The sequence below is a fragment of the Silene latifolia genome, chromosome 11 (assembly GCF_048544455.1).
Source record: "Silene latifolia isolate original U9 population chromosome 11, ASM4854445v1, whole genome shotgun sequence".
Taxonomy (NCBI): Eukaryota; Viridiplantae; Streptophyta; class Magnoliopsida; order Caryophyllales; family Caryophyllaceae; genus Silene; species Silene latifolia.
In genome coordinates, this window is record NC_133536.1 from 2,978,133 (window position 1) to 2,999,000 (window position 20,868).

General features: G+C 43.9%; 3 protein-coding genes across 3 annotated transcripts; all 3 read right to left on the minus strand.

The window, feature by feature from the left end:
* Nucleotides 1-11,024: 11,024 nt before the first annotated feature.
* On the minus strand, nucleotides 11,025-15,872 carry LOC141610640 (uncharacterized). The gene is made up of 3 exons (XM_074428835.1): nucleotides 11,974-15,872; nucleotides 11,457-11,861; nucleotides 11,025-11,357 (listed from the first exon to the last, which is right to left on the minus strand). The coding sequence occupies exons 1-3, from the start codon at nucleotides 14,651-14,653 to the stop codon at nucleotides 11,347-11,349; spliced, it is 3,096 nt and encodes a 1,031-aa protein (XP_074284936.1). The 5' UTR covers nucleotides 14,654-15,872; the 3' UTR covers nucleotides 11,025-11,346.
* Nucleotides 15,873-15,959: 87 nt separating this feature from the next.
* LOC141610641 (formiminotransferase cyclodeaminase-like protein) lies at nucleotides 15,960-19,721 on the minus strand. Its single transcript, XM_074428836.1, has 3 exons — nucleotides 19,487-19,721; nucleotides 17,374-17,788; nucleotides 15,960-16,663 (listed from the first exon to the last, which is right to left on the minus strand). Exons 2-3 carry the CDS (start codon nucleotides 17,762-17,764, stop codon nucleotides 16,158-16,160), a joined length of 897 nt encoding a protein of 298 aa, XP_074284937.1. The 5' UTR covers nucleotides 17,765-17,788; nucleotides 19,487-19,721; the 3' UTR covers nucleotides 15,960-16,157.
* On the minus strand, nucleotides 19,017-19,424 carry LOC141612597 (uncharacterized). Its single transcript, XM_074431408.1, has one exon. The coding sequence runs from the start codon at nucleotides 19,422-19,424 to the stop codon at nucleotides 19,017-19,019; it is 408 nt and encodes a 135-aa protein (XP_074287509.1).
* Nucleotides 19,722-20,868: the final 1,147 nt, after the last annotated feature.

Consider the following 20,868-nt stretch of genomic DNA (forward strand, 5'->3'; position numbering starts at 1 on the left):
TGTAACTTGGCGGGCGCGGGGGAGTTCGGGACCGTACTACCAAAAACGGTACAATGGTCACACCCCCCTGGTCGTATCTCTCGCCGAGGTCTTCGCCCGAGCAAGAACGAGGGTCGAGTGGGAAAGGCCTCCCGTGCCGAGGGGGACGTGACACGAGCCAAGATCGTGAGTACCACGGCCACACCGGTCACTTAATCGACAACTCCGCCGGCATCGAAGAATGCCATCAAGAGCCGATCCGGAAGGGGAGCCTCAAGAAATATGTTGCCGGGAGGCCAAAAGACGATACGGCGGCTCAAATAAGAAATCCGTCTTTGAACGGATAGGAGTAATCCATGTTGTCATCGGGGACAACGAGAACGGTGGGTCCGCTCAGGGGCACAAACGGCACCTGAACGAGCTGTATCAGGCCATCAACTTTGTGCCCAAAACAGCGATGCCCGCTTCCAACATCCCCGATATGACTATTGGAAAGAAGGACTACGAGGGAGTCATCGCCCTGCACAGCGACCCACTTGTAGTCCACTTGGACATAGCCAACCACCTGGTCAAGAGGTGCCTGATTGACACAGGCGCCTACACGAACATCATGTTCAGAGAGTGCTTTCTCAACCTCGGTTTGAAGGTCGAGGACTTGAGCCCCTGCACCAATCCGTTGTACGCTTTTTTTCGGGGCGGCTGGTACCCCAGGGTCAATCGACCGCCGGTGATGTTCGGCGAGGGAATGCGGCTAAGAATGTCCTAGCCGAGTTCGTGGTCATTGACGGCTCGTCCGCCTACAACGTTCTCATAGGCCGAGTCACTCTGAGCGAGGCCGATGCGTAATGTCCATCCAGGGCCCGACACCGATGTATGTCTCGGACCGGGGAAGCGCACAAGCTCGTCTCAAAGGACGAGAAGGACGAGGTGGTCAACGTCCGGATATCCGCCGAGGGTGCAACATGCAATCCCTCAAAGTGGCAAAGAAGTCAGAGAAGGGGAAGAGCCCATCCTTACAACAGGAGGGCGACCTCATGGATGCAACTGTCGGCATGGTCGAAGGAGCCGAGACCGAAGAAGTGGAAATCGACCCAGGGCGCACCGTAACTGTCGGTGTCAACCTGGAGCCAAAATTCAGGGCCGCTCTCCTAGACCTGCTGAGGAAGAACAAAGACGTCTTCGCTTACTCAGCAGCCGAGATGCCAGGCGTGAGCCGGGAGGTAATTGTTCACAAGCTGAACGTGCTCTCCACCGCCGCCTGTCAAGCGAGAAGATGAGGAACTCCTCACCGAGAAGGATGAGGCCATCAAAGCCGAGGTAGATAAATTACTAGCGGCGGGCTTTATCATGCCTTGTACTTATCCTGAGTGGTTAGCTAACGTTGTAATGGTGAGGAAGTCATCGGGGGCGTGGAGGATGTGTGTAGATTTTACCAATCTTAATAAAGCGTGCCCCAAAGATTGCTATCCCTTGCCTCGAATAGATAGTTTAATCGACGCCACGGCAGGCTACACTATGCTAAGCCTGCTGGACGCCTTCTCGGGTACCATCGGTATTCATGGCCGAAAAAGACATGCCTAAGTGCGCATTCATCACCCAGAACGGTACATACATGTATAAAATGATGCCGTTCGGGTTTTGAAGAACGCCGCGCAACTTACACAAGGTGGTGGACAAAGTGTTCCAAAATCAAAAAGGGCGAAACATTGAGGCTTACGTCGACGATGCTATTGTAAAAAGCAAGTCCGACAAATGAGCACTTAGCCGATTTACACGAGACATTTTGTTCACTAAGGAAATACAAGATGAAACTTAACCCAATGAAATGCAACCGGTGTCCGGCGGGTAAATTCCTCGTACAAGTCGGCGCCAGGGGAATTGATGCCAATCCAGAGAAAGTCCAAGCAATCCTGGACTGCCGGGAGCCGCGGAATCGAAAAGAGGTTATGATGCCGACCGGGAGGATGGCGGCTCTAGCCCGTTTCATCTCTCGGTCAGCCGACAAGAGCACCCCATTCTTCAAAGTGTTAAAGGGGAATAAAGACTTGGTGGGGGAGGAACGAGCACGGCTTTCGTGCAATCGAAAGCTCATCTTCAAACTCTCCCAACCCCGTCCGGCCGATCCGGGGGAGATGCTATATCTATACATAGCGATTACCTCGGCCACGGTCGGTCGTGATCATCGAGAAGAAGACAAACAAAGAACACCCAATCTACTTTGTCACCCATACATTGTTGCCCGCCGAAAGAAATTATCCGCTGATTGAAAAAGCAGCCTTTGTTGTCGTCGTTGCCGCAAGGAAACTAAAACCTTACTTCGACGCACATCCCGTGACGGTCTTAACCGACCAACCATTAGAGAAAGCATTGGAAAAATTTGAGCAATCCGGCAGGCTCATCAAATGGGCGGTAGAGCTATCCGGCTTTGGCATTCAATACAAGCCGAGGCCCTCGATAAAGGGACAGCACTTGCGACTTCTGGCCGAGCGAGTGCACATATCAAGAAGAGCCAAATCCGGAGTATGGGAAGTATTCACCGACGGGTCCTCCACGACGAACAACGCAGCGCCAAGCATCCTTATCATCAGCCCAAACGGGGACGAGTTTGAGTACGCCTTGAAATTCACCTTCTCGGCCTCAAACAACGAATCCGAATACGAGGCGGTGATAACTGGAGTCGAGCTAGCTAGAGCTGCCGGAGCAGAACACATTGTGTTGAAGACAGACTCACTGTTGGTTATTAACCAAATCAGAGGAGAGTATGAAGCTCGGGACGACGGGATGGTAAGATACCTGGAAAGGGTAAAAGCTGACACAGCAAAATTGAAATCTTTCCAAATCCAATGCGTTCCCATATCTGAGAACAACCGAGCCGACGCTCTCTCAAAACTTGCCAGTTCAACCATCAAGAATGTCAGCCGAACCGTGCTAGTGGATATCAGGAATGCTAAAAGCATCACTGACACACTCTGCATGGTAGGTGACATAGAGGCCGAGACGACGTAGATGACTCCGATAATGAAGTACAAACTGACAAGTGAGTTACCGGAGGATCCCAGTCTCTCGCAGAAGATAAAGAGGATCGCAGCAAGGTACTTGGTGTTTGAAGGGGAATTGTACAGGAGGTCCGTGATAAGGCCACTCTTGAAATGTGTCGGCCCAACCGACGCGGAGCTAATCTTGACGTAAATTCACGAAGGTATTCGTGGTCATCACATGGGGGCAAGAACACTAGCCCACAAAGCTCTCCGAGCCGGCTACTTCTGGCCCACCATGCTTGAGGATTCCGAGCCAAAACCAAAAAGTGCAACAATCGTCAAATGCATGCTCCGGTGATACATGCACCTTCCCGAGACTCCGCAATACCGGTACTTAATCCCCTTCCTTTTGCACAGTGGGGGATGGATCTACTAGGGCCATTTCCAACGGCATCCGGAGGAAGAAAGTACTTGATTGTCGCCATTGACTACTTCACCAAATGGATTGAAGCTATAGCGGTACCTGCGAAGACGACGGCGGCCGTAAGAAAGGTAATCTAGGAGAATGTCATAACTCGTTTTGGGTTACCCCAAGTCATGGTATTTGACCACGGCCGAGAGTTTTGGAGTGACACAATAATGAACTGGTTGGAAAAGCTTGGTATCAAATTTGCATACTCCTCCGTCCGCCACCACAGAGCAACGGGCAAAGTGAGGCGACCAATAAAACAATCCTCAACGGTTTGAAGAAGAAAGTTGAAGACCTAAAGGGAAGATGGGCCGATGAACTACCCGGCGTCCCGTGGTCCCTTCGAACCACGGAGAAAGAAGCAACGGGTACATCCATTCCACTTAGTCTACGGTCCAAGCGATCCCGCGATTGAAGCGGCGGTCTGAGGCATTCGTAACGGCCACCTTTAACCCAAGTGAAAATGAGGAAGGTCCGAGGATCTCCCTAGACCGGTCGAAGAAAGCCGAGATACAAGACGCCTCAACTTGGCAGTATACCAAAACCGAATGAGAAGAGCCTACAACCGAAGAGTCCACAAAAGGGACTTAAAAGTAGGGGATCTAGTCCTAAGAAAGTCGGCCGCCACCAACAAAGGAAACATTCATGGTAAATTGACGGCCAACTGGGAGGGTCCCTACAAAGTGGTTGAAGAAATGAGGCCGGGTACATACCGGCTGACGGACATGGAGGGTGTGCCTTTGATGAGCCATTGGAACACTGACAATCTCAGGAAATACTTTGTATAGCGGCGGAGGTGTCCAAAACAGTTGTTGGCACCCCAACGCGTGTTTATATCTAATTAAGAATCATCCAAGTTTTCCATCAAAGTGTTTGTCCCCTCCGTAGTCATATCGAGGTAGACGCCACGCCCAAGCCGGCAAATCACCCCCAAGAAGTAAACGCCACTAGCGATCACTACCCAAGCATAGATTGATACTCGCGAAAGCGACCAACATGCCATAGGAACGTATAAGTACAGTTAAGACGCAATTCTAGCCGCCTCGGCCAACCGAAGGCCTGGCAGGGGACACAACGGTCGATACGCTAACATGTTCACAGCGGCGGTTGGGAAGCGCAAATCGGACGCCTCGGCCAGACCGAGAGTGAAAGAGGAAGCGACCAACATGCCAACATGTTTAAAAAGACGTTAAACACAGTTAAGATACGCATTCTAACTGCCTCGGCCAGGCCGAAGGTAAAAACGAAAAAGCGCTCAATTAATAACGCAAGAAGACAAGTGAAGGATTGTGATCAAAACCCCGGCCAAGCCGAGGGCCGATAAAAAAAAACTTTATTAAAAATGATTACAAGTAAAGAGAATACAGACGACGGCCGTCCCCATAGGGATAAGCCAAAACACAACCTACCAAAGTTTTACAAAACAACAAGGAAAAGAAGAGCAAAAGGTTACAGACATATCATATGAAGCGCCAAAAGATGGCAGGGAGGAAAGGCTTAATAATTGGCCCCCGAACAGCTGAAGCTATCCGAGATGCCGGGTGAACCTAGTGACAACCGCCCGTCTCCCTATGCCTGTTTGGTAGGCGACCCAGAAAATGTCTTGGAAGCTTCAGCCTCAGCAGCCTCAGCTGCCCTCATTCTCTCAGCTTCTTCCTTGGTCGCCTTCGCCTTCTCAGCAAGGGCCGCCTTCTCCGCGGCCTCCTCTTCCTCTTTCTTCACCGCTGCCTCCTCCGCAGCCTTCGCCTCCGCGGCCTTCTCCTTAGCTTCGAGCTTATCATCCAACAGCTCGTCAAATTTTTGCCACGGAAAGGAGCCATCAAGAAAGAGCTCCCCTATCACCTCCCTGGCGGCCTCTTCGGCCAGGTCCCGGTACTGGGCGCACATTTTAGAAAGGACAACGCTTTGGAGCGTCTCAATGTCCTCCTCCCTCTGGGCGATGATAGCCTCCTTATTCCGAACCACCTTACCCTGGGCCTGGAACATGGATTTCCATTCGTCCCTCCTTTTGGCAGTGAAGTCAGCAGTAGCCTGAAGCCGGTCACGCTCCTCCAGCAACTTAGCGGCACCAGCGTCCGCAGCCTCGACCTTGGCTCTCTCGGCAAGGACCGCCTTTTCAGCGTCCTCCCTAAGTTTTCGCTCGCAAGGACCGCCTTGTCAGCCTCAGCCTTGGCCCCCTCAGCTTCCTTCTTCGCAACAGCAAGCTCAAGCCTGAGCTGCTCAAGCTGTGGGGCAACTTCGGCCATGACTTTTTCCTGCTCCATCATATGAGCACCGACCACTTCAGCCCACTTCGCCACCATCCTGGACAAACCTAGGCCCTCCGACCTGATCTGGGCGGGGGTAGGCTTCGGAAAGGAGGAAACGACGGTGGCATCTTTGCCACCCGTCTGCGCAGCTCGCTTCTCAGCGCGCCGTTCGACAGTGTGTCCGGTAGACGGCGGCGGTTGATCTACAAAAAATGCAATCAAGGCATCTGTGTCAACATATGTGGACATACCAGAGAGACTGTCATCAGGAACGCCTAATGAACCGGCTAAGTCTGAACTATAGGATAGATCTGTACCAGGCTTGGCCTTCTTGGCCGGAGGACCCATTTCTTTGCCGGCCTCGGTAGAAGTAGCAACAGCAGCAGCGGCAGCAGCAGCCCCTTTTCTCTTGCGTAAGAGAGGAGATTCCTTTGCCACAGTGACCTCATCCTCGGCGGTGATATCGACGATCTCCACAGTCTCCTTTTGGACTGAAGGGAGTGGAGGTGGAACTGATGTCGACGCCGTCGCCGCCGAAGACTTTGTTTTTCGCGTTCGGCGCGGTATGTTACCAGCAACCTTCGCCTGGGCCGCCGTCGTATCTAGGCCCTTCAACTTCTGGTCCATAAGGTCGGTTGGCGCCGGTCTGCGATCACTTTTATCGGCCTTCGGATGCTTCTCAAGAACGTTCTTGCCTTTGTCAAGCCCCATCTTCAAGAGGAATTTCTCAGACAGATCTGGGCCAAAACGGTCTGCAAAGGAAACGAAGCAAGAGTTAAGTAAAAGAAATAAATCAAAGTTCAAGAAACAGAAACATTAAAGGCAGAGATAGGCCTCACACCGACCCCACTCACCCTGTGCTAGGGCCGGTATGAGGCCGACGTGGCAGAGCGGCTCGTCTTGAAGAATGATCTGAGTCGGGGGCATCCATCCCTTCGGCGACCCATCCTTCTCGCCTCAAACGACCTCATCGCCCGCTTCTCATCCGCATTAAGAGGGACCATGTCAAGGCGTCCATCTTAAGCTTACTCCGGGAGACCCATTTGTCATGCTCCCCCTTACTCTCGCACCGCAAATTGACTTGGTGCTGGAAGGACCGGGGCAGTGGATAATCATCCGGCACCTCGACGTATACCCACCGCGCCTTCCAGTCTTTGCAGGAAGATGTGGACAGCGGGCCGCCCACGGGGGCGCTTGGTGAGAAGCGAAACAAGCGTTTGCATTTTGTATGGAGTCGCCACCAATTTTTATGGGAAATTGGAACCGTTCGAATACCTCATGTCATGTCAAGACATAAAGTAGTGACATGAACACTAAGCAATCGTTACCCTTAGCATTCTATGTCTAGAATGACTCTCGTGGATGCCAATGAACACGGGTGCTCACGGAGATCTGGAGTAAGGGGTGAGGGTACGTATTAGGAAGCTCTTTTGATCGAACACCTAATCCCGCCCGCCTCGATAGCGGCCTCTACTAATGATTAGGGAAGTTATTCGTACTTGATATATCGTCGATTGTATGCATGCAATGCAACATCCATAGATTAATCCTAACATGTGAGAACTAATACTAAGTCGGTGGACATGTAGTTTAATCATACAATTGATGTCGAAGTAGGATTTAATGTTAATTTACATGTGAAAGCATTCAAGCAATAGGATAAATACAATAAAAGAAAATTACAATAATGAAAATTAGAATAATTACATTGAGATAGGCGATTTATGTCGAAAATACCTTTAAAACGGATAATTTGAGAAAAGAATAAAAGAATAAAATTAACGAGTTAAACAGAAGGTGATAATACGATTAGTAGTTAGTTAATACGTAAGCTAATTAAACTAAGTCAAGGCAGAAACGGAGTTCGAGAGACGTAACTCGGCCAGAAGCTGGCAGCAAATAGAGCGTCCTTTGGAATAGGCGCAGCAGACGCTGCGTCTGTTTCTTGGCTCAGTTCTGGCTGTGAAGCCATAATTGCAAGCCGTTAATGTCGATTGATAAATTTAATGATGGATTAAAATAATTACTCGGATGGAAGTGATTAACAGGTTATTTAACATGTGAATGGGTCATAAAAACAGTACAATATGAGTGAAACGGAATTAAGATGGATTAATACAAGGAGTGAACAATTAATTAGTGAAAGACATTAATGAGTCCTCTATTGAAATCAATTAACTAGTCTAAACATGATGATATATGACGAATATAACAATAAACAGATGAAAACTATATCAAAGACGAATTCCAGAAACTCAACCCGGAATTGAATTTAATGACGAAAACCCGCAAATATGAATTACTTGGGATTTAAGGTCGGATTTATGACGATTAAAACGTGTGGATGAATGATGAATTATATACATATGATTATTAAACTATTGTACCGAAGAATTAAAGGAAACAAGTGAAAACAAATAAGCAAAGACGAATTACAGAGGACGAAGGAAGAAGAAAAGAAGCAGGAACTGCGGCAGCCTCACGAAGAGGCGCAGCAGAATCGCGCTCCTTCAAGAGGCGCAGATTCTTTGCGTCTTTTCTCAACTGTCAGTCTTCTGAAAATCCGTAAAAAGAGGTTTTAAAGACGGTTTTAGAAATCGGTTTTAATGATATTTTCGACGTAAACCTTACAAATGTGATACGATAAATAAATACAATAAATAAATAAATAAGGATTATACACCCTCAGACTTACATGTTGACGAAACGAGAAGAACTAAGATATCGATTAGTGATGCTCGACGCGAATGCAAAGAGAGTGCCCTCGTAAGAGGAAAACGATTGATTAATTAAGTTGATTAATTAGATTGATTATTGGTGGAGTTGGTCAAATTGGTCGGTCATGCAACGGAGAGGCTGGTACCCGGAAAGATCCGAGCTTACGTGGTCGAAAGTTCAAGCACGTAGGCGCCAATAAGTAAGAACAAAGTCTAGAATGCAAAGGGAGAAGAGAAGGGCGGACACTCGCGTGAGAAATATGAGGAGCGAAGGCTCCTATTTATACTAATCACGTGACGGAAATATGGAAATGAGAGAAAGATCCGGAAATAACCGACTTAGGTTAAACGCGGAAACTTGGACAAAAAGAAAGCCCTGGGAAAAGGCGCAGCAGGCACTGCGTCCCTTGGAAGAGGCGCAGCACTTGCTGCGTCCTTTCCCGGGTAGGTTCCTCTGCGCGTAGAAAACGCGTTTGACAGCCTGTCGTACTTTAGGCATAACTTTCTCTACAAGACTCGGATTTAGGTGATTTTGGTGGCGTTGGAAAGCTAAAAGAAAGATCTAGAACTTTCTGTGAAATAGGCCTGACCCAACAAAGTTGTTATCACCTCTTAAAATGGGCCTAAAGGTCGGGTTGTCATTTTAACTAAATGAAATGCACATTTTGTAATGTAAACTTTAAGTTTAGCCTAAAGAAGTGACATGGGACTCGAAATGAGATATAATCTCAACATTTATGACATCCTAACCTTAGGTAGACAAGCACATCGCCCTGACTCGGGATTTGACGGTTTTAGGAAATGAAGACGGTTTCTGACCCGGACTCCAAATGTACTCTAATTACTGCCAAAAAGACCGTATCGGCACGTAGATGACAACTAAGAGGTAGACATTAATGTTTGAGCAATCACTTGACGATAATCTTACGAACTGTCACAAATCGTTCCGCGTATCAAACATGCGGCCCAATCATCACCGGGTGGTTTGCGGGAGGTGCAGAAACGAGGTGTCTACAGAAGAAAGCTTATTAACGGAGACGTAACCCGGCTCCGTCTGCACGCTATACCATCCCCTGCCACCGGCGACGTTCAGTCGAAGGTGATGAAGCCGACGGAATAGGTTCACCGTCGGAATCTCCCCCTTGAACTGGCATAGCCACACAAAACCAATGATCGTCCTAACGGCCAACGGATGCAGCTGTGCCACAGCGACGTTCATGGCTTTAATAATGTTAGCAACGTATACATTGAGAGGAAACCGGAGCCCATACTCCAGGTGTCTCATGTACACGCCGATGCAGCCCGGAGGAGGGCAACAGACAGCCTGACCCTCTTTGGGAATAACAATACTATACTCCCCGCCGAAGGAGAAGTGACGTTCGAAAAAGTCAGGACCAGAACAACTGGCAAACTTGTGGTTCCAAACACGGTCAGGGCCGATCTTACAGGCCTCGCCGTGATCCATGACGTACGGTCTCTCGTCATCAGAATGAGCCCTTTCCACATCATCACCATCATCATTAACATCATCATCCTCATCCTCCCATTCCTCCAAAACGTTTGGATCAACCTCAGGAGAAGGAGACCTAGGACCCCCGGACCTTAGCGGGACGGCGGCTAGTGCCTCCTCTTCGTCAAGACGCGACGGGGAACCTCCCGGCGCAGTGTAACTAGGTCCGACATCAGCAGAAGACATGTTCACAACAAAAAAACTTAACAATTAAAAGTTGGAAAATTTGTTTGTTTACCTTGAAGAAAAAGTGCTACGCCGAAGTAACGATTCTGAGGACTAGAGAGAAGTTTCGTCAAAGTTAAGCAAGAAGAAGAAAATTTTTTTTGAGAAAATGAATTTGGAAGGCCAAATTCAGGGGCTAACTCTCCTATTTATAGGGCAAAGCCCACTCAATCCGACCAATCAGGGCAAAGCCCATGAAGCGTCAACCAATCAGCAACGAGACACATGTCAAACATGCAGCCATGGAATGTCAATCGACAAACAGTTACAAAGCTTCTTCAACACGCTCCTTGACAGAATGCCAATCGACTTGCGCAGAATACGCTCAACACTCATCGAAGGTCCATACCACGGCATAGACTACGCTGGGGGCAAATTGATGGGGCATATTCTGCACCCGCTGACCGAGTCAACATATTGAGCAAGGTCAAAGATATCCACAGCAAGTCAACGACTTGGGCAGCCTAACCGACGCAGCCCGTCGGCCTGTCACTTGGGTCTCGGCTGGGACAACTAGCCAGCCGGGGCACATATCCGCGTACTCATATCCAAGACCCCTCGGCGGCGAGTCAACAGGGCCCGCCGGCCTGCCATGGGTCCCTCGGCCGAGGGTAGATCAGTCTTTCCACCTGCTAGCCACTTGGCCACTACGTGACAAAAGGTGAAAGTCTATAAATACTCCTCAACCCTCATTGAGGAAAGGATCCAGAAATATAACCTAAACACCTCATAATCTGGTAATATCTTCCTTATCTCTCTACAATACATACTTCGCCAAGTAACACATAACTTAATCCTTTTAAGTTTACTGACTTGAGCGTCGGAGTGAGTTCGCTCGGTGCAAAGCCGAGCCCTCAGATTGTTCATTGTTTCAGGAGAGGCCAAAGGAGGATTTAATCAAAGACGTATGATAGAAGGAGGCGGATGCTACTTTTTAGGCCAGAACATTGTTCATAGACACAGGAGGCGGTTTTTGATTGTATGTTATGGTAGTTCCCTTCACAGATATCAGCGTAGCGACCGAAGATAAACTAAACTCGGTAAATTACACAATATGAATTTAAGTACACACTGAGTATCGACTACTTTATCCAAGTTTACAAGAAATTCTCTGAACTAAACTGAATTAAGTCGCCTATCGAAAGACTTCAATAGTTGAGCGCAGCGCTTGTTTCCTTATGAAAATCAATATAATGCCCCTGCAATGCGTTGGGATCGTCTAACGCGAATCTGCAATCATTTACATTACGAGTAGCATATTAGGGTACTGTTAGCATAAATTATTATCAGACTGACGTTCAAAATTGTCAAATAATGAAAATATATAACCTGTTACTGCAGGTAGATTCCGTGTATACTTGGTATTTGAAAGGTTGTCTCTTGCAAACTGAAGCCTGCTTACGACATCAATTATTTTCATTCGATCATGTGGCAAATGGTTGGAGCAAGACACTCCAACAGTAACCACGGAAATAATGCATTCCATTCTTCGTTGAAGTGCAACTTGGGTTGCCCTTATGTCTTCAGTGTCTAGCGTGAGATTTGCTTCTTCGAGTCTTGGGTCTACTATCTGTAACACTTGGTCCGGTAATGCTGCTTCTGCATATATATGAAGGTTGTAGTTATCTTTGAACATGCTGTCTGTTGGACTCTTTCCCGTCATGAGCTCAAGAAGCAATATACCGTAACTGTAGACATCTCCGGCTATAGACGCTTCACTTCCTAGGCCGTACTCTGACATATTAATCCAATGACAACGCTTAGATAGATAACTAAATTAAACAAACCCAAATGAGTATGAATCGGGTTTTATAATAGGAGTCGTAACACTATGAAGTATTATTACCTGGAGCAGTATAGCCGATAGTGCCCTTGATTCCTATTGTGCTACTTTGATTAGGATGTCGAGGTTGAGTTAGAAACCTTGCTAATCCGAAATCCCCAACATGAGCGACCATGTCATCATCGAGCAATATGTTGCTTGGTTTTACATCACAATGAACAATAGGAATTTCGCACTCGTTGTGGAGATAGTTAAGTGCGTGAGCGACATCAATTGCTACACCGACCCTTTGAGGAAGGCTCATGCTCCCGACACCTCCATGTAACCATCCGTCAAGGCTTCCATTGGTCATGAACTCGTATACTAAAGCTTTGAAATCGTTTCTTTGAAAATCAATACTTGAGCAAGCTGTTATGATGCTAACTAAATTCCGATGACGGACATTTCTCAAGGCCTTGCATTCTGCCATGAAGCTATTAGATGCAGCTCGAAGTTGCAAATTGAGAACTTTTACAGCGACTGTTTTTCCATCTAAAATTCCTTTGAACACGGATCCAAAAGAGCCTGAACCAAGCAGGTTTTCGGAAGAAAAACCAGCTGTCGCATTGCGTAGCATGTCGTATGACACTTTCATGAATTCTTTCCCCGTTTCTGACTCTGTTGAAAGAGGTGTCTTTTTCTTTCTGATACATAGCAGGTATATCCCTATCACCACAGCCAGCCCTCCAAAAACCGCGCCTATGACTGAAATGATCAGCCTAAGGGGGTGCGAGTGTGACGACATTGTTGTTTTCTTCTCAGTGTTTTCTTTTTCAATGCATTTGGGTAAATGCAACTCCGGAATTCCTCCACAAAGCCTGTTATTTCCGAAAAGAAACACTGCACTTGCATTTGAAAATACTGAATTTGTCGGGACTCTTCCTTGAAAATCGTTGTAGGATAAGTTTAAGTAATATATCGAAGCAATCGTTGAGAAGAATGCAGGAATCGGGCCAGAAAAATTGTTTTGAGAAAAATCAATTTCTTGGAGGCTAGCCAAAGAAACGTACGATGAAGGAATGTCTCCGTGGAAGGAATTTCCGTCCATATATAAGTACTGAAGGCCAGTACATCCACTAAGACCATCTGGAAGAACTCCTGAAAACTTGTTCCGAGACAGACTCAAGCTCTCGAGGTTGATTTGTTTACTAATACCCAAAGGTAGAGGCCCTTCCAAATGGTTATGCGACAATTTTAGTTCAAGAAATGAAGCGGATCCTGTGAATAGTTCGTTGTCCAAAGTTCCGTTGAGCTCATTGTATGATAAAATCAAGGATAACAAGCTCTGGCAATCACCAATGCCCGGAGGTATACTCCCCTCGAGCTGGTTGTCATCTAAGTGAAGTTTACTCAAATAGGATAAATTTCCTAAGGAAGTGGGTATAATACCTATTAGATTGTTGGTATATAAATCAAGAACCTCGAGTTTTTGAAGCTTTCCGATGTCAGGAGGAATCGATCCTGTCAAAACATTGCTACCAAATTCAATGGTCTCAAGGTTAATGAGATTGGTAATACCTTCAGGAAATGTACCGCTTATCAAATTCTCTCCGATTGTGAGAAATGTTAAACTGTTGGAGAGATTAGCAACCGATTTGGGTAATATTCCGAGAAAATGATTTGCGCTCAGTTCCAGAGTCGATAACTGGCTACAGTTAACTAGTGTATTTATAAAGTTGATGTCGCCTTCTAGGTAGTTGAACGAGAGAGCTAAATAAAATAGATTGTGAAATTGCTGAAAATCATAAGGAACCTTGCCGGTAAAGCTATTCTCGTTGAAAAAGATGTGTGTTAGGCTTGTGAAGTTTGATATGGTCGGAAGTGTTCCTGAAAAGTCATTTTGAGCGAAGCTCAACCATGTCAGACCAGGAACGCTGAATCCTAAATGTGACGGAAGTTCTCCCTGTAATAGGTTATCATTAAGATCGAGAACTTGAAGGGTGGAGAGGTTGAAAAGGGACATAGGAAGTGTGCCAGTGAGTTGGTTCCCGACAACTGCAAGGTTCAGTAGATTCTTCATCCTACCGATGCTATTTGGGATAGTTCCGGTAAATGTGTTGAAAGCGGTAAATATTGTTTGCAAGGAGGTAAGGTTTTGTATGATGTCAAATAGCGGACCTGTAAGATTGTTAATTCCGACACTAAAGAATTCTAATTTCGACAATGCTCTTAACTCGAGTGGGAGTTTTCCCTCTAGCTTATTGTATCCTAGGTCAAGAACTATGAGGTTAATGCAACTAGACAAGTTAGCCGGAATTTCCCCTACAAGTGAGTTGTTCATTAACCATAGTTCCCGTAACCTCAATAAATCACCCAACTCGTGTGGGATCGACCCATACAAAGTATTACCATAAAGCGAAATATTTGTAAGAAAACTTAGATTTCCTATGAAAGGCGATATGGTACCCGACAAGCCTTGGGAGTCAAGAACTAATTCAGTCACTCTATTATGTTTCCGACCACAAGTAATTCCCTCCCAATTACAATGGTGAACAGAGTTATTCCATGACCTCAAAATCCCGTCTTTGCGGCCATCTCCTAATTGCCTCTTGATGGCCAACAAGGCCGTGTAGTCGGTTTCATTGCTTAATCTATCCAAGGCTACTCTAGTTGGTGTAATATTTTGCAAGATAATAAACACAAACAAGACATTTAGGAATCTAAAACTTGAAAGATCATGTATATTGAGGTGTGTATGTTTCATTTGTATACTCTTAGTTTTTGTTTTTCTTTTTTTCTTTTTTTGGTGTGAGAGTTAGATGTTATTTGGCTTTAAGTCTCTTTGGTTTTATAGAATACCAAATTACATTTTTCCAGGGAGATGACAAGTTTTAGTCCAAGTCCCAGTCCCTAGTAGTCCCTAGTGCTCTGTGGAAAATTTTGTAGCATTGAAATTTCCAATCTAACGACTTTCTTTCTTTGTATATACTCCCTCCCAGTCACTACAATGTTTCCTCTTTCCCGAAATGGATTATTCAACTAATGTTCCCCTTTCTATTTTTAGAAACTTTTACTCTTATTTTATTCATTTCTCTCTCCTATCACCAAACCCCACACAACTCTTTTACTCCTATTTTATTACTTTTCTTTATGTTTTGGCCCCACAATTCTTTATTTAATTACTAATAATTCATCCCTCTCTCCTATCATCAACCCCACACAACTCTTTTATTCCTATTTTAATACTTTTCCTTAAGTATTGTGCCCATATCAAATGGGAACAATATAATGACGGGGAGGGAGTACTATATTGATTGGGGAGAAGGGACAAACTTGGACTATTAATACCTAGAGACGGATCGGCCGCCTTGTGGGTCACCCCTTCGGCCCTTCCTAGGCCCGCATTAATGGTTTTATAGAATACCAAATTACATTTTTCCAGGAAGATGACAAGTTTTAGTCCAAGTATGTGGTCTCCCAGTCCCTAGTCCCTAGTGCTATGTGGAAAATTTTGTAGCATTGAAATTTCCAATCTAACGACTTTCTTTCTTTGTATATACTATATTGATTGGGGAGAAGGGACAAACTTGGACTATTAATACCTAGAGACGGATCGGCCGCCTTGCGGGTCACCCCTTCGGCCCTTCCTAGGCCCGCATTAATGGTGGAGCTAGCTTAGACATGTTACTCATACTTAGAGCTGACAAATTTGATCCGACCTGATATACCCTACTCGGCAGAACCTGAAACCCAAAATCGGCCCAATTCGACCCATTTGACCCGATACAACCTGATAATCACAGAGCCGAACCTGGCCATTATTGAACCGATTAGATTGATGATTAGACAATTATTAAGCTTAAATTTAGGATGTTTTTTAAGCTGGAGGATATGAAGGTGCTTGATTATGTCGACTACCGAATAATACAATCTTAACGTGAGAGGTCGCTCAGGTTATGATCAATAACAAGGGTTCGTTTGGTACTAATCAGCTAGCTTAGTTGGTAGTTTAGCACCATGATCGAGATTTCTCTAACGCTTAATTATATTTTCCTTATATTTCCGACTCATAAGCAAATCTAGAACGAGTTTAATTTAATTAGTAATTGTGGTTCAAAAAAATGTGATGTTATAGAGTCAGATCAAGTCATGACATGAACTAGGGAAACATCATTTGAACATTATATACGACACTCACCTGATACCGGCTGCACATATTGTACAACCTAACAAGTCGAAAAATCCTTCAAGGTTAATGAAGAAAGATCTCAATTTCCTTCTTCCAAGAACATTTTGATGATTTTGTCTCGAGAAAAATCAGTGAAATAACCTTTTACAGCAACCATGCCTTCTTCCACTGCAAGGCGCTCAACTTCATCCTGAACTTTCTCTCCTCCCACCAGCTGTGGGTCCAATAAATTGCAGGCGACCTCAATGACACCTTCCTCGTGAACAAGCGCCATGGCTTGTACCGCTGGAAGTCCACCTCCCCTTTCACTGACGCGTTTTGCAATTCTACGAACAGCTGAAATATTAGTCGAAAAAACTGGTACATTGTAGTTATCCACCCACTTAGTCGTCCCAATCACAATAACGCCTTTGGAGCTGTCAGCCTGACTTGGTCCTTCATCGGGAGCAAGAGGTAGATCTTGCGATTTCAACCCTCCAGCCCATACATTTCCCTGAATATTTGGGCTGAAATACCCAAGCTCTCTTCGTATGGAATCCAGTGTCCTTCCATTTTCATGTGCAGCACCGTAAAGGTAAGTGGGGACTGCAGATTTAAACAATGCAGCAGTTTAGTTCAAAGATCGGTATCAGTAATGAAGAATGCCATGCAGTTCACCAATCATCACTCCACAAGTCCACAGTACTCTGGAGCTTCTCCCTATATTATTTACTCATTAAGTTATTCATTTTCAATGGAGCCAAAGATTCATTACTCTTTGGTTCTGGATTATGATGGAATAAAGCAAAACGGCTCACAAAAGTGGTTGCGCTTCTTTCTCTTGTGAAGTAGTGGTCCTTCGATACAGTTTTCGACGCAATTTTCATCTTGGGTCATTCGGAAACAGCCTCTTTGACTCTTTGTGTTGCTAACACAAGGGTAAGGCTGCATACATCCGACCCCCCCTTACCCCGCAATTTGCGGGAGCCATTGAGGCACTGGAGTAATGTTGTTGTTGCTGTAAGTTATTCATTTTCACGTCAGGGATTCGATTAACTTGAAGGGACATGAAAAGGCACAATCATATATCTACAGTCCACAGAACCATAATGCATGAACTAAGGGATATAGTCTATTTGACACTCCAATAGATACCCAATCGCTCAAAGCTCCTAAATCACCCGTCTGAAAGACTGAAATGGTGAAATGACTATTTTATATTTTCTATCCGAACAAGAATCTTAAACAGCTTAAGGCTAAAGCTCCTAAGTCCTAAATCATGCATTCTGAAAAGTTAAAACAAGGCATAGATATACCTTCAAGAATCTTTCCAACATCAGATGCCAGAGACTTTGCAACATTAGCTGTTTGTTCCAGAGAAGTATTGGCTAATGGATGAAAGCAAATATGATCCACAACTCCAAGACGAGGATGAGTTCCACTATGCGTATCAAAATCAATGTTTTTGAACGCAGTTGCGACCATTGCAAGTGCAGCATCTTTTAGCGGGCAAGAATCCAAGGATGAACTCGGACGTAGCTTAGATACAAGTGTATACCCAACTCGGTTATAAGTCTCATCTTCATACTTATTGACTATCCTAGCTTCACTGCAGAGTTTTGCAGCTCGCTCAATTGCTTTAAGAGCAGCCTTGTTTCGGCTTTCCGAAATGTAAATTTTGCAACAAGCAAGCATTGGCTTCAGCATTTTATGTCCAAGAACATCCCCAGTCTGTAGATAGAGGCTAATATCAGCCTCACCCAAAGAGCATACTACAGGCTAATAAGGACCACACACAAATTATGATATGAGCACCACATTCCACGCATGGATCCTAATTCATAGTACGCTCTGATACGATTATGTGATACGCATACACAATACGGACTTTCTACATAGTAATACGGATATTTTAAACAAAGAATCGTATACCAAGAAACATTAAATCAGAGCGCAAGTCACTGACATTTGAGGGGATCCGGTACCACATACACCACAAATTCACAACGAAATATGTGGCATACCGATAACTCGATAAGGCGATAAAGATAACAACTTTAAATCCCTATCATAAAATTCAACAAAAATCCATTAATAATCCTGAACATTATCCACTATAGGAGTTTATGATAGCCCATTTACACCAAGAGAATAATCAGATATACTTTAGGAACAAATCACCCACAAACAACAAATTCCTCAACCAAACTCAATGAAAGAATCGAAAACCCGCTTCAAATTACTTAAAATTCACCACACACAAAAATTAGCGACTTCCATTATTGAATATATTGTTGAACAATACAATCCAGCAGAAATAACAAATTCCACAACCGAACCAATGAAAGAATCAAAAACCCGCTTTGAAAAACATAGCAACTTCCATTATAAAATGTTCTTAGCAATTCAAATCATCACAAACAACCAATTCCTCAATGGAAGAAGCAAAACCGGTTCGAATAACATAAAACTCACCACTAAAAAGGTAAATTCTTTTATCAGTATTGACAACAAAATATAGAACATCAAATTCACTAAGAACAATTTGGCATTCTAGTAAAGATCACAACTTCAAACCCTAATACCAAATTCAACAAAAAAAAAAACCCATTAACAATCCTGACCATGCCCCAATTTAGGGTAATTCTTATACTCCAATTCACCTCAAATTCACTAAGAAACTTGGGTCATACAAGTAAAGATCACAACTTTAAACCCTAATTGCCAAATTCAACAAAAAACAATCAATAATCTTGCTCATAACCCAATTTAGGTCTCCAATTCACCACAAATTCACCAAGAATTAATGATAAAGATCACAACTTTAAACCCTAATTCCCAAATTCAACAAAAAAACCATCAATAATCTTGCTCATTCTCCAATTCATCACAAATTAACTAAGAAATACAAACAAAGATCACAATATAAACCCTAATTCCCAAATTCAACAAAAACCAATCAATAATCTTGCTTATGACCCAATTTAGGATATCCTTTATACTCCAATTTAACACCCAAAGTAGCACAAATTGCCTTAAACTTCAACCTAATTTTATCAGTCACAACATCTTTATTCTCATCTTCAGGATTCATAAAAGGGTATTCATGAATCAGCTCATTAAGCTGTTCTACACTCTTCTTAACCCGAGTTGAGAAAAACCCGGGTTCGACACGAATAACAGAAGTCCAAACATCAACTAAACCGCGATAAAACCCGATTTCTTCACCGGATTGAAACCCGTGTTTAAGACCCACATCGTATGCATCTAGTTTGCCTTTGATTAAACCATCTTTGTAGCCATCTTTGTAACCTTCTTGCATCTGGGTTTCAGGGAGGTTTGTTGATGCGTCTAAGAAATCATCCATGGCTGTGTTATTGAGAGAGAGAGAGAGAGAGAGAGAGAGAGAGAGAGAGAGAGATTAGTTACCTGAATTTGTGGTGGTGTTGATTGTTGAAGGAGACGCTTTAGAGGGAGAGAAAGCTGAAGGGACTTTGGGAGGGAAGGGTAAAAGTCTAGAGGTTAATGAGACGGGACAGCTTGCGAGTAAAAGTTTTGTCAAAGCTTGGTTTGTGCGAGATCGGCTTGAGCTTGGACTCGACTCGAGAGTTTAATGAGTCAAGCCGAGTAAATGTTGGCTCGGCTCAAAAAATTTGTCAGCGGCTCAAATTTGTGTGATTATATAAAATATTGCTCATATTTAATAAAAAAAAATATTTATCATGATTATATCTTTGTATCACATATATCAAATGTCTCACTGATTTGTCAAATATTTACATTTAACCTTTGAGCTTTGTTATTGAAAATATCGGAAGAAAAAAAAAATCAAAAAATTAACCATCATATATAGCCTCGATTTGAGCTGAGCTCGCGTTAAAGCTTGCAAGCTTGATATCAAGCATATTTTCTACAAGCTCGGGTAAGCTCGAGATCGAGTTTTAGTTCTTGAACACAAGTCGAGTAAGGCCAAACTCGGACTCGACTCGTTAGCACCCTAGGTAAAACCACAAATAGGATATCCAGTAGTATATACTACTATATAGAGCATTGTACATTTAAGGTACAAGAATCCGAGCTTATATGCATTTTTTTCTGAGTTAATTCAAAGTTCATATTTTTACGTAATTTATTTTCGCAGTACATTTTTTACTCATCCTAGTACTATTTGCAATAGTATTTTCCATTTGTATACACCCCTAATAAAAAAAAACCTTAATCCCAATTCTCTGGAATTCAAACACACACACAAGAATTTAATTTACACAAATTTCTGCAATTATATATGATAATTTAGATGCTAACATACATTTGATTCGCTAATCAACAATTTATCAACTAAAATCATGTTTATTGTGGATTTTTTTTTGTTTTGAGTTAGGGATATTTAGTGCACACCAACTAATAATAGTGCACACCAAATGAGTTTGTAATTACTAATTAGAGAGAATGTCCAAATGGATGAGTTTAGATACTCTCTAATAAAGATCATACTCTCTTTCAGTTACACTTTCTTTATTTTCCCTTCACAAAAAAAGTGTAAACATATCAATTAAACAGAGAGTACTTGTATACCGCATATTTTGTATGCATTTCATATTTTATATGTACCAAAAAAAAATGTAATGTATTGGAGTTTTGTATAGAAATCTCCTTTCTATAGAAAAAGTCTTTTTAAGACTTTTTATTGGTCCTTTAAATTTAGGGATAAAAAGTCATATTTAGGTAATATGTTCTCTAAGATATAGGTTTTTGAAATGTACCAATAAACCATTCTGCTATTAAACTCGCGCATTTATCTAATAACCCAC

Coding starts and splice junctions, on each gene's coding strand:
- LOC141610641 (XM_074428836.1), bottom strand. CDS start 17,764: ATGCTGAAGCCAATGCTTGCTTGTTGCAAAATTTACATTTCGGAAAGC. Junction 16,664..17,373: donor TGTTGGAAAGATTCTTGAAG/GTATATCTATGC, acceptor TTAAATCTGCAG/TCCCCACTTACCTTTACGGT.
- LOC141612597 (XM_074431408.1), bottom strand. CDS start 19,424: ATGGATGATTTCTTAGACGCATCAACAAACCTCCCTGAAACCCAGATG.
- LOC141610640 (XM_074428835.1), bottom strand. CDS start 14,653: ATGAAACATACACACCTCAATATACATGATCTTTCAAGTTTTAGATTC. Junction 11,862..11,973: donor TATCGGCTATACTGCTCCAG/GTAATAATACTT, acceptor TTAATATGTCAG/AGTACGGCCTAGGAAGTGAA.